The sequence below is a fragment of the Corvus moneduloides genome, chromosome 19, assembly GCF_009650955.1.
Source record: "Corvus moneduloides isolate bCorMon1 chromosome 19, bCorMon1.pri, whole genome shotgun sequence".
In the NCBI taxonomy this organism is placed as follows: Eukaryota; Metazoa; Chordata; class Aves; order Passeriformes; family Corvidae; genus Corvus; species Corvus moneduloides.
The window spans coordinates 994,498-1,007,654 of NC_045494.1; the positions used below are offsets into that span (position 1 = coordinate 994,498).

The 13,157-nt window shown below is 49.3% G+C and overlaps 1 protein-coding gene across 4 annotated transcripts in view; it reads left to right on the plus strand.

Annotated features, from left to right (window-relative positions):
* The window catches only part of RPTOR (regulatory associated protein of MTOR complex 1), a 106,646-nt gene that overhangs the window by 39,460 nt on the left and 54,029 nt on the right, over nucleotides 1-13,157 (plus strand). For all 4 annotated transcript variants that reach the window (XM_032129424.1, XM_032129423.1, XM_032129427.1 and 1 more), the window contains exons 7-9: nucleotides 481-540; nucleotides 6,215-6,315; nucleotides 7,224-7,368. In XM_032129424.1, coding sequence (XP_031985315.1) covers nucleotides 481-540; nucleotides 6,215-6,315; nucleotides 7,224-7,368 — 306 coding nt within the window. The remainder of the gene's footprint in view (nucleotides 1-480; nucleotides 541-6,214; nucleotides 6,316-7,223; nucleotides 7,369-13,157) is intronic.

Below are 13,157 nucleotides of genomic sequence, written 5' to 3' on the forward strand. Positions count from 1 at the left end.
AATAACGGAGGTGTCTGAACCTGACGCATTCCTCCCGTTCCCTGCCTTCTCCCGTTCCCTGCCTTCTCCCGTTCCCTGCCTTCTCCCGTTCCCTGCCTGCAGTGCCAGATCTCTCAGGGACGCCTGGCCAACGCTGATCATTATTCCTGCAGCGTAATCCTCCCCAGCTCTGCTGCTCCCAGGAGGCTGTGCTGGATGCCTGGGAGCCCTTTTCCCCCGCTGTGTGTTGGAACACTTGTCACCCTGACAGTTACAATGGCCCAGTTTTGACACCTGACAATTGAAATCGCCACAGAATCACGAGGGTGACAAATGCTGAGGGCCTCGTTTGGCTCTAATCATGCCATGCCCAAGTTTCCTACCCAAACACCATTTTAAAGCAGAAACAGTGCAATAAAGAGCCCTCCTTCTGCATCCTCTCCACAGAGCCTTGTCATTAAACACTCAATTAGTGTGTTCTATTTTACTGTCTCTCCCCAGGTTCTGCATGCAGAAGAGTGTCAGGCTGGTGCCAGGAGTCACATTGGATTTAATAGAGAAGTAAGTCAAATTTTGTATGTATTGGGGTGTCCTGAAAGGGGTTAGGAGAGCAGAAGTCTGGATAAGAAATATAAATTCTTAATTTGAAAGTGTTCCCAGACTTCCCTGGTATTTGGTGAGGTGCTGCATGGTGTGGGGAACTGGAGCTGCCGGTGGCACCTTATCAGTAATGGGGTGAGATCACATCAGCTCCAATTCCCTGTGCAATTTGTGCATGTTTTCAGTCAGCTGAGGTTCAAAAAGCCCCTCAGTGCTGCCAGCCCTTCCACACAGGTGTGTCGGGCCAGCCAGGTTCATCAGCAGTGTTAAGGTTTTTAATTATGCTAATTTTAGATGGGAAAAAATTATCTCCTCTCAGCTGGGGAGGGTAAGAGATAGTTTGTATAAAGCTGTCTTTCAGAGATACTCATTGGGCCAAAATAAAAAAAAATACAGCTTGCAACTGACAGAGCAGAGGCAGACCCTGTCTCTCAGAGGTGTCAGAGTGGTTTTCAGGGAAAGGATTCAACACTGGGCGTTGCTTTCTTTGAAGGCTCTGGGGAAAATGTGCTGGGGTTTGGGTTTCTTGTGGCCTCGAGGAGATGGGAAGCAGGAAGGAAGCCTTCCTGGGGCTGACCTCGCTGTGCCTGAGTGCCAGAGGTGTGCACAGATTTGGGGATGAGGAGGAGACTGAGGCCACCTCAGGCTGCTGCAGAAACAATGGCTGTGGTATGTTAATTGATTAACGATTGCTCTAAGAGCATCTCTAATCAAAGAGTGGTGAGGTCGCTGAAGGTCTGAGCCAGGCAGCTCAGCCTCAGCCTCACAGCACTTGGATATGCTGCTGAGTGTTAAATCTTCCTTGAACAAAGGTTTCCTGGCAGAAATAGGTTTTTGTTCAGTGCTCTTGGTCTGTGCTGTGCCACAGCACACGTGTGTGTGTGTGTTACAGGCTTCTTCAGGGGAAGGGTGCCAGCAGCAGCTTCCTGTGGATATCAAATATTTAAACCTCATCATCTTAAGCTGCTCCTTATATCAATTATAGAAAACACAGATTTTTATTACAGTCTCGAGATAGACCTGGAATAATTCCTGGATTGCCTATGTGTATATTGTAATTTCTAATTCAGTTGTCTTTAAAATTGGGGAAGGAGTTTCTATTGCAATTAAGCTGCAGACTTTGAGGCTAAATGAAGCTGCACCTTCTCCAGAGGGCTCCGATTTCCAATTATCCGGGCTCAGCCCACGTCCTGGTGAGGGAACGTGTGGTGGATCCTGATGTGCATTTACATCACAGATCTTCTGAGATAAAGCCAAAACAATCCCTTAGCTTAGAAATAAAGATCTTTGCTGGAGCCAGACAGCGAAGTATAAAGGAATTTTGGTGGAGTATTGGGAATTTGGGAACTTCTGGCTGCCACCTCGTGAGACCTTTTGTTGGCAGCATCTCTGGCCATGTTCCTCCTGCCTTGGGGGGACTTTTCTGTTTGATCCCAAGGCTTCAAGTCATCTGTGCTGGAGGTGTGGCTGCTGAGTGGCGTGAACTGGGCTTTGTTCTGCTTTTTAAAAAGTTTGAGAAAAACCCTAAGGAATGGTTTATGGGAATAAACCTGTGGTAGTGGGAATACAAAACTGGGTGCCAAGAATCGGGAATGTACAAGGATGCTTTAACCTCTGTTGCTGCATTGGGCTCCCTCTCCCAAAATCCCACTCTCAGGGGACCAGGAATGGTGCATGGCATTCCTGGGACCTTTAACTTGGGCCCATTGTGCAGAAGGAGGGAATTCTAAACAAAAATCCCACGAGAAAGGGAAAACAAAAAAAGCCTCGAGAGCTGTTCCTGCTTCTGGTGGGGCCTCTTGGAAGAGATCCTGTGACAGTCTGAGGAAATGGCTGTGTCTGGGCCCCCAGCTCAGTGTCACTGCCCCTGGGGAGGAGCCTGCTCCCTCTGGCCCCTCGCTGTCGGGGCTGGTGACAAAGGACCCCTCTGAATGCCACGACGTGGGGAAGGTCCTGGTGGGGCTGATCTGGAGCAGAGCCTGCTCCAGGCTGTCGTGCACCAGCACCACATCCATAAAAGTCACCAGAAATAACAAATGTGAGACTGAAATTAATGTTTGTTTCCACTTGAAGCATTATCAAATGTCAGGGGTTGGAAATTGCTAATGTTTTCATGTCTGTTGGGTGTTGATGCGTGATGGTTCAGTCGGAGCCAGTTTAAAGATGGAGGAAGAAAAAGAAAATCCCAAGAGATCAGACAGCAAAAGTGATGGAACTGGAGAAACTGTAGGAATTAATCTGTAACAAATCCTTTGGTGCCCTCTCTTTCAGGATGGAAGGTTGGAGCGCAGGTGAGCAGCTGATTGGGAGCATAATTCATTTCCCCAGGTGATCCCAGTATCAAATACCATCTACTCCAGTCCCTTCCAGTGATTTCCTCTGCCAGGCTGTCCTGCTGCCTGTTGTGGCCAAGGGGCTCAGGGGACATCACTGGCACTGGCCTGGGGGGACCAGGAGCTGCAGGTTGGGGTGAGTGGGGCTGAGTAAGTGTCCCTTTGGCACTTCCACCTCAAAATTTAACACAAACAGCAGCTCTTGGCTGACTTTTTGAAGTCAAGCACACGGTCTCAGAGGATTTTGTTGTGTCAAAGTCACTGGAAGTGATGATTGGTTTGCAAAAGTCAGGAGGACAAAAGGTGTCCCCACGTGGTGATGATCTGACTGGGTTTGGGGTTAAATAAAATTATTGTTGCTCTGTAAGCAGACAAGGCCAAATGCTTGTTAAGGTTCCCTTTGCAACAAGGTGCAACATTGCTGCTGAAGTACCCAACCTGCCTGGTGCAGCCAGAGCTGCTGCAATTGCAGCTTGGCAGAGCCCACCAAGGTTCCTAACTAATGGAGAAAGGCATTGGGTTACAGGAACAGAGCTGGTGTTTGCAGCAGGATCAGACAGGGCCGACCCTGGTGCCTCTTGGACAAGTGACTGATGGTGGTGGGAGGCAGAGTGACACTTGTGCTGTGCAGGACCTCCCTGCAGCAGCGCTGGGGCCACATCCTGGAGGTGTCTTTGCAGATACTTAAGCCTGTGCTAGTCCAAACTCAGAAATACTGCAGCCTTTTTTAAATATAATATTTATTATTTATAGTGGAAGACGATAATTCATGTTTTGCCTTTGCACCTGGGTTAGGCAGCTTCCAGTCCCTTGATTTTCTTCTAGAAAACTCAGTGGAAGATGTCAGAGGTGATTTCTGTGTCTCAGTGGGTGCTCCTGGCCCCGGTGTCACGGGGCTGCTGTGCCCCAGCGCCCTGGAACCTCCCGCAGCGCTGCTGGAGCTGAGGCAGCGCCGGGCCTTGCAGGATGGGATCGTGAGGAGTTCCCTTCTGTGCTCACTCAGGTTTGCTGTGCTGGAGTGGCTCCTTTGTCACCTCTGTCACGGGGTCTCAGGCAGTGCAGGCACAGCCTGTTGTGAATGCAGAGCGGGGATCCTGCTCCCAGGGATGGTTTTCATGGCAACGCTGCGCTCACGGCCTCGCTCCGGAGCTGCTGCTGCAGCTCCTCCAGCCCTTTGTCGTCCTCAGACTTGGCCAAGGTTTCACAGCCCGGGCACGGCACACCTGGATCAGCCCCGGGTTTGGTGGTGGGCACACGTCTCTGAGCACAGGAGCTGTGTGGGTCCTGTCTGCCCAGCTCTTGCCGGGTCAGGAGGTTTCACACAGAACCACTCAGGTTGGAAGAGACCTCCAAGATCGAGTCCAAGCTGTGCCCCATCCCCACCTTGCCACCAGCCCAGAGCACTGAGTGCCACATCCAGGCCTTCCTTGGACACCTCCAGGGATGGGCACTCCAAACCTGCCCAGGCCGCCCCTTCCAGTGCCTGACCACCCTTTCCATGAAGAAACTCCTCCTGCTGACTAAAAACTGCTGTGAAAGTTGCCAGCACGTGGTGTGAGCCGAGTGTCTGGCTTACTGGGGAAGCTCAGCAAGGATCCCTTTGGTTCCCAAGTAAGCCCCCTCTGGCTTGGGAGCTGTGCTCTGCTGCAGAGGGTGTTCTGCAATGCAAATATTGACGGGGAATCCTCACCAGAGCCTCTGTGGCCTCGTGTTCCCTGCGCGCGCTCCGGGGGATCCATTAGCAAACACTGCTTCAGAGATGTGTATTTTTCCTCTGATACCAAGACAGACAGGAATTTTTTATAAGATGTTAATTTCTAGCTGGTTTAGAACTGTATTTATACAGGAGAATGTGCTGCCTCTGAACCTGCACAGGAATGGTGCTGCTGCATGTGTCACAGAGTGAGTGGCCATAGAAAGGCTTCCTGTGTTGGTCCTGATACTTCTAATATTTAAAAACTTGTCACAGAAAGGAAATTGGGTTAAATTAGGATTAAATCCATAGGATGTCTCAGGTTGGTGCATGTTTCTGAAACTTCCTCATGCTATTGCTGATACTTTCTCATGAGGAGAAGAGCAGTGCTCAGGGGTGCCAGGCTGTATATTTTATATTGTATGTCTGATTATTAACAAGGCAGCCCAGGCCTCGGTTTGTTGGGTGGGTTTTTTCCTTCTTTTTTCCTTGTCTTTGTTTTTATGAGGAACAAATAAACATTCAAAAGTGTGTTTAGAGAAGCTGATCAGGATGGAGGCGGGAGCTGAGGAGAGTGAAGAGCTGCTCACAGCCCTTGTCTTCCTTGAGGGATGGGGTGTGTTGATCCTGGGTCTCAGGCTGTCACCTGGGCTCTTCCATCACTGGAATCAGGTCGCCTAATGGTCCTCTGGTTTGTTCTCATGTGAGAAGTTTGTTCAGCTTCAGGATGAAAACAATTTGAAGGACTTTTTTCAGTGTACAAAAACAAGACGCTGGGCTCTGGAGAGCCTGGTGGAACAATGCTGTTCCTCCTTCACTGAATGTGCTTCAGCCAGGCTGTTGGCTCAGGGGTGTTGGTACTGAGAGTAACAAATGTGAACCCCAGAGGGGACCATTGGTTTGTCCTCTCTGACCCTGTGCATGTCTCAGACTGCAGAATGTCCTCAGGCTGCTCCTCAGAGGAGTCACGCAGCTCCTGCTCCTCTGAGCTGGCTGTGCCTCGACCCTCGGAGAGATGAGAGTTGAATCACTTCTCTTTCTTCTAGTGGTGAAGTGCTCTTCTTTCTTTCTTCCTCCATTTGTGAGAAGTATTTGTTGTCACCAAGATTTCTCTCTTCTAGGTGTTTATCCCAATGTAAACGTTGTTCCTTGCTGGGGTGAATAGAATGACCTTAAATCTCTTGTTCTGTTGCACTGATTCAGTTTTCAAAGCTTTTTCTGCATCCTTCATGTTCTGTATCTCCTGTTTTTATGCTGTTTAAATGAATGCCAAAGTGGGAATACCTGGCAGAACATTCTAGTTCCAGTCTCAGCATACGAGGCCCAATCCCCTCTGCCCACTGCTCCTTGTGGTGTGGATCCATGCCCAGTTCCCTGTCCATAACCATCCCTGAATGCCCAGGACTCTCCCAGCTAAACTGGTGTTTCTCTGGAGTGTGTTGGCTGTTGTTCCTGTATTTACCCCTTGAAGAGTCTCCACGTGACATGGAAATGTTACAGCAAAGAGTCCCTTTCTCTCCAGATCTTGCTCCAAAGCCTCAGAGCTGTGCATGTGTGTATCCCAGAACAACGGGGGGTTTATTAAGGGTTTTATTTCCCCCACTTGTAGGATTCCTGGGAGGCTGAATGACAGGAGAACTCCCCTGGGAGAGCTGAACTGGATCTTCACAGCCATCACAGACACCATCGCCTGGAACGTCCTGCCCAGAGGTGAGGCTGGGGCAGGGGAGGGGCATGAGGAGTCAGATCAATGAGACACTGAAATGAGGAGAAAATTAAACCCTGCAACTGGAAGAACAGATCAGGATGGATCTGAAAGCTAGTTTGTTTTTTATTTGTTCTTTTTCCCAGAGTGTTGCAGAGACCTGATCATTAGAACCCAGAAAGGGTTTTTCTGTGCTAACACAATTGTCGTAGCTTGAATAATTCTCTTTCTTACTATATTTGCACAGAGCAATCTGTTTTCTTCCAGCCTTGGTTAGTAACATGAATAAAGGCTTTTTCTTTCCTCTTTGCTGGTAAGGCAGTTTTGTTTCCCATGAGTAACTTCATCCCTTATTTCTCTACCCCTGTTCTGCTCTGAATTGCTACTTCTGGAGCACAAGCAGCCAAATTTGTAAACAGTTCTCCAACCCTGCTCTTCCTAATGCTCACACAGCATCAATTCTTCTCTGCCCTGTAGAAGAGAGCACATTTGCTATCGTTTAGGATTCATTTTGGCTTCTCATAAGCACACCAAACTGCCACTTAACAGATGGATAGTTCTTGATTAAACAATACACAGAGGTCCTGTTCTCCCTCAGTAATTTTCCAAAAACGTAGTCAGGCTGAGCTGAAATGAAACACCAAAAGGGGGATTTGATCCAGAGAAGGCAAAGAAGAACCCAAGGTAGAAAGTGTTTAATTGTGCTAACGTAGAATGGAGTAGCTGTGGTGCTTTGAGGGAGCTCTGAAGGCAGAACTTCCCTTTCGTGGTTGTCATCATGTCCCTGCAGAACTGCTGGAGATTCCTTGCTACTGGAACGAAGTGTTAGCATGGTTTTACATCTTAAACCCTTTTTGCATATTACCTGAGGTGCTGAAACGTGCATGTAGTGACTCCTGCAATCTCTTGGCAGATCTTTTCCAGAAGCTCTTCCGGCAGGACCTGCTCGTGGCCAGTTTGTTCCGTAACTTCCTCCTGGCAGAGAGGATCATGAGGTCCTACAACTGCACCCCCGTGAGCAGCCCCCGGCTGCCCCCCACGTACATGCACGCCATGTGGTGAGTGCTGGGCTCTGGGAGCCTCCAGGGCTGGCGCTGCTCGGGGTTACTTGGGATATTGGGAAGGAATTCCCCCTGGAAGGGTGGGCAGGCCCTGGCACAGGGTGCCCAGAGCAGCTGGGGCTGCCCCTGGATCCCTGGAAGTGTCCAAGGCCAGGCTGGACATCGGGGCTTGGAGCACTTTGGGATAGTGGGAGGTGTCCCTGCCCATGGCAGGGGTGACACTTCAGGGTGCCTTCCAACCCAAAGCATTCCATGATTCCACTTAAATCTCTGCAGTGCTTCCCTGGTTCAGTCAGTGGATCAGGAGTGGAACAGCTTGTGGCAGCCTAATACCCATCTCCAAAGCTGCTTCTGCTCTGGGCGTTCATAATTATCCTGTAATTCTGTGGTGCAGAAGCTTCAGTCCAGCCCTGCCATCTTTCACTCCAAATACCAAAGAGATGGGTCATCTGCTGCCTTTATTTTCCCAAAGTGAAGCTGCTCCCCTGGGATTGTGCAGGGTGGGAAGAGCTGAGGCCTGAGGGAAAGGTCCTTAACTTGTGCTGCTGAAGTAGAAGGAATTCCTGCTGTAGAGTTCCTCTACTTTTACTGTTGCTTTTAAGATGATTAATGGAAATGGAGGTGGCACAGTTATCAAAAAGCTCTTAAATGTAGTTCTGCCTATCGAACCAATGTCCCATGAACAATTATAGTAAAAATAATAATAATAATAACAGTAATAACAAAAATGCTGGCTTTTATTTTCTTACTCATTGTGATTAATAGAGCAGCACCAAACTGGGCCAAGTGCAGAGTGGTGCAGTGGCACTGAGGGGGCTCCTGGGGGACAGAACTGAGCCTTGCTGCAGGCTGAGGGAGTGACAGGTAAAGGCAGCTGAGGGGGCTCAACCTGCCTGCATTTCCAGAAGCCTTTTAGTAGGTTTCTTCCATAAAAATGTGGAGGAAGGCAAATGTAGAGGGTGATGATGAATGAATGTAGCACTGACAGCAGCACTGAGGAGCTCAGATTCTCGGAGCAGCCTGGGACAGTGGGAGGTGTCCCTGCCCGTGGCAGGGGGTGGGATGAGATGAGCTTTAAGGTCCCTTCCAACCCAAGCATTCCATGATTCCATGGTGTGGTTTCTGTAGGGGCTGGAGCCAGGCTGGCAGCAGGGAGCCCCAGGAGCCTTTGCAGGTGCAGGCAGACACTGAGAAGGCATTTGCTGGTACCACAAAGCTGCTTTAATTGTTGAAAATCCTGGAGGAAATTGGGGGGCCTTTGGCTGGGCTTGGCAGCAGTTGGGCAGCTGAACAATCTGAATGCTGCAAACAATGTCCCTGAGTGCTTTGGGTCAGCAGCTTCTGAGGAAAAGCGCTTCAGTCATTTGTGAATGGGATGAGCTGTGCTGTTGCTGTCACCTGAGGGGCTGGGACACTTGGAAGGGCAGAGCAGGAAAAGCCACCTGAGCACCTGTGGTGACTCTGAGCTGCTGCTGGATGTGGCAGAGCTCCAGCCACCAGCTGCAGTTTGCAAGTGCGGGAGGGTAGGACACAGTGTTGCAGGAGTTTCAAAATTAAACCAGTAAATTTCTGGAGTTATTTATAGCTTGCTTTTTGTCAGCATATTAAAAATCTATATTTTCTGTTCCTTATAGGGATGTAATTCATTCTTATTGCCAGCCTATTAAAAGCCTGTGTTTCTGGTTTCCTGTGGGAATATGATTTGACTTGGAGCTGGTGTTGCCATCCATGGGTTGAACCACAGGAATGAAACTGGGAGCTCCTGGATCCCATTTTTTATTTCTCTCAGACTTTTATTTCTCTCAGACTCTCAGTGCAATGGGGTCTAGAAACACATTTTCTTTGCTCCTATTGTGGTTCTGGAGCAGAATGGTGCTGGAAATTCCTTTGGGAAGCTGCGGGATGGTGCTGGAGACACCTTCGTGAAGCCCCTCAGAGCAGAGCACGTTGGTGCTGCTTTTTAGGATTTACCAGAAGAACTTCCTTGAGAACAGTCACACAAAGGGCTCTTTTCCTTGTCAATCCCAAGCACTGGTGAAGTAGAGAGCAAGGGAGCAGGGAATTGACACACTTTATTCAGTGCCCTCCAAAAAACGTGCAGTTTGCAGCAAATCCAGCAAAGGGGAAAATTCCACTTTTGTCCAAGGTGGCTCAGTGCGTTATTAGGAACTTTTAGAGAGGACGGATTTAGAAACTAATTTAGGGCTCGTTTAAAAATTTTCTAAAAATAATCACTTGTCTATCACCTTTTCCCTCAGGAATTTTCTAATGGATCCCTGATCTGAAACCTGCCGACCCATTTTACAGTTTGGATGAGCTCAGTGTTGAGATGAGGGCAGGGGAGTTGGCCACAGGGTGCTGGAAAGGATGAAATTCCAGCCAGGGGCTTGTGGGGATCCCGTGGAACCAAGGCCTGTGGCTCTAGGGGGGGGCTGATCCAGCAGAGTTTTCTGGTGGGTGTTTTATCCAGACTTTTCCCAGAGTTTTGATCCCCAGGCAGTGTTTTGGGGAGCAAGTCTGGCTGCCATCACAAGGGGTGAACGGGATGGGAGTGACACTGCAAACAGTCATTTGAGCATTGATTTTTACCTCCTGAATGGTTCCCACTGCCCCTTTGGGCACGAAATCCCCCTCTGCTCTGTCTCCTTCACCTACCCCTGTCCCTGCCTGGGGAGTTTTCCCCAGGTCACACTGGGGTGGCTCCTGAGTTGGGGATGTGGCACAGGTGTAACAGGTGCTGAGGCTGCTCTGCCTTTGGCTTTAGCTCTCTTGAAAACAGCTTTTTCAAGTGTTATCTTTTCAAGTTGGTATTCTGGGCAATTCATTTGGGAGATCACAGTATCCTTTCTAGCCGGAACTTGAGGAAAAGTGAGAATTCCCATTTTTGGAGGGAATATTTGACCCACGGGCTGTCAGTCCCTTCCCTTCCCCAAGAAGGGCAGTGTGCTTTGGAGTCAGGAGAGCTGATCTCTGGGGCTGTGCCCTCTTGGACAGAATCTGACATGTTATTTCTGGTTTTCCTACTTTTATTGGCTTTCTTGAATTTTCCCTGCTCAGCCCCTTCCCGTGGGGCACAGGCTGCCTGTGTTTGTGTGATGCCTCTCACTGCAGGGTCTTGGCTGCTGCAGGCAGTACTCTAGTACAGGATTAATATTAACATTAATATTAATATCCATTGATTGGCTGGCTGTGCTGTTCAGCTCGGGTCGCTCTGTCTATTGTGCATGAGAACAGAGCTCTGTCAGCACCTTGATCTCTGCTGTGATGGATTAGGGTTTATGCATTACTGCTGTTGCCAGCTGCTTTTATTCACGGCCTTTGAAAAGACCTAATAATGTGTTTGGAAATATTTCCTGACACAGGTCATATATTAAACCCCAAGTACCTTAATTATGCTTTGGAAGAGCTACAGCCCATCCCTAATAGGAACACCGTGGTGTGTTTGCAGGCCATGAAATTCAGGTTGAAAGGAGTCATAATGTACTGCAAATACAGCGAGCTGGAGATTCTGGCTGAAAACAAAACCATAATGCAGCAACCCAATTCCAGGTGGAGCAGCACGGGAGGGTGCAGGATGGATCGGGGCTGCTCAGCCATCCCTCAGGGAAACGAGGCTCGTGGAGCTGTGCCGAAACACTCGGCGGCTCTGCAAGAAGAAAGTGATTGTTTGAAGAGGTATTTGGGGCTGTTTGACGTTTGAAGGATTAGATTAGTTCAGATTACACTGTAACCAGATATTTTTTGTGTCTATGTGTTAGTCTTAACATCTCCAAGTCCCATTATCGGACTACGGAGACTTTGATGTAGGATGGAAATAGCAAAGCCTGTGCTCTAAGTTGTGGCTGGAGCAGGGGGATGTGCTGGGAGAAGAAAAGGATTTCAGACTTGTTCCAAATATTCATAGCAATAACTGGTTTTTAAAAATAGCTGTGTCTGAGCAGCTTCCCAGCTGTGCCCAAAGCAGCTTAGGGAGGTGACGGGATCACTGCGACACAGGTGGGATCTGGGCTGGGATCTGGGGTTCAATCACACCAGGGCATGGCTGGCCCTGGACTGGCAGAACAAATGTGGGGTGTCTTGTCCAACAGACTTGAGGGGCTCGGAAATATTTAATGGCTCCAGAGATGAGGCTCAGAAGGAGGAGCTGCCCCGAGCCCCAGGACTGCACGTGGCCTCAGCCTCCCTTCAGCTGCCCCTCCAGGCAGGAACACTCCTGTTCCCTGGTACCTGTGTGGTGCCAGGTAATGCCCACCATTCCAAGGGGAGAAGAGAACGCTGAAAGACGTCAAGAATGCATTATTAACAACGGGACGTGAGCGTTAAAAGCATTAGACATTGAGTCAGCCCCGAAAATCTGAGCGTAAGAAAATCAGCCTCCATGAGCTGCCAGCTAATGGGTACCCGTGGGTGCAGACAGACACAGGCTCTAACTGTGCTGAGTTTCTGCTCTCTCAGTGTTTCTGGGGGTTTCCATTGCCTGGCAGTTCGTGGGTTTGGGCAATAAACCAGTCTCTGAGCAGGGCGGGGACTCTGCCTTCTGTTCTTTGCTTGAAGTCCAAACTTTGCAGCACCTCTGGGAAACAAAGAGGCAGCTGATGAGTTCATGTTAAATTATTAAACATTTAAACAGTCCTAGTGTAGTGAAGGGGTATTGGACTGAGCTGGGGTTCCCTCCACAGACCATTCCTGTTGTGGTGCTGCCTTGGCTTTGGGATAAGCAAAATCACTTACTTTAACTGAGCCAATCTTCCTGCTAAGGAGAGATTTTAACTTTGTGCCTACAGAGCAATTAGCTCAAGGTGGTATTAAAAAACCCCCTCTTTAACACCTTCTTTCATAGCATAACTCAGTTGAAGCACTGGGGTGTTTCACAGGGTTGTCACCCCGTGGATACATCACTGTGTCACCCTGTCAGGGTGGAGGGCCTGGAGTTCCTGGGAGAGAGCAGTGAGGAGGGAAGACGGAATGCTGAGCCCTTTTTGTCCCAAATGCAGTGAAAACAAACCTTGCAGAGCACTTGGCAGACAGCAGTCTCTGCCGAGGGGGTGCACTGATCTCTGGCTTGGCTTTCACAAATCACTTGTGGGATGCAGCACCTCCCATCCTGGTTCCCTGCTGCTCCCAAATTTATCTCTTGTTTGTGTGATAGGAGTCCAGGCAGCACATCCACCGTGTGCCCACCTTTCCCGTTCCCTGTGGGATATTAGAGCTGTCAGTCATTGCTCCTCCTCCCCCCAGCCATCACTGTCACCAGCACTGTGGCAGTGTTCTCCCTTCTCTTCCTCTCCCCACCCTCCGGGGTTTAGTCCTTTCCCATTCACTTGTGGCTTGGTTTGAATCTTGTAATTATTGTAACACGTGTTTAATGCCATTGTCTGTTCAGCCAGCCCAGTGAGTTCCCTGTGTGCAACCTGGGTGTAACCCTGAGGCTCTGAGGAGGGAGCAGCTGTTCCAGTGGTTGGAAATGGAGAAGTTTTACTTTGGGCAAACCTGTTTGTTGGTGTCCCATTGGCTGGGAGGATTTGTGTTTTCTGCAGACAGAGCAGAAGCAGCATGCTGGGTGGTTTGGAAGGGCTGGAGAGTCGTTTCAGGGCTGGTTTGGAGTTGGTGGAGAAGCATTTGAAGTATTTGACTTGAGCAGAGTCTCTTCCACCAGTTGACATTAATCAACAGCCCTTGGAAGGTTGAGTAGGTTTGAGTTGAGAAGGCTGGCAGAGGTTTGAATGGCTCAAGTAACGTTGGCAGAGGTTTGAATGGTTTGAGTAACGCTGGCTGTGTGGCTCCAC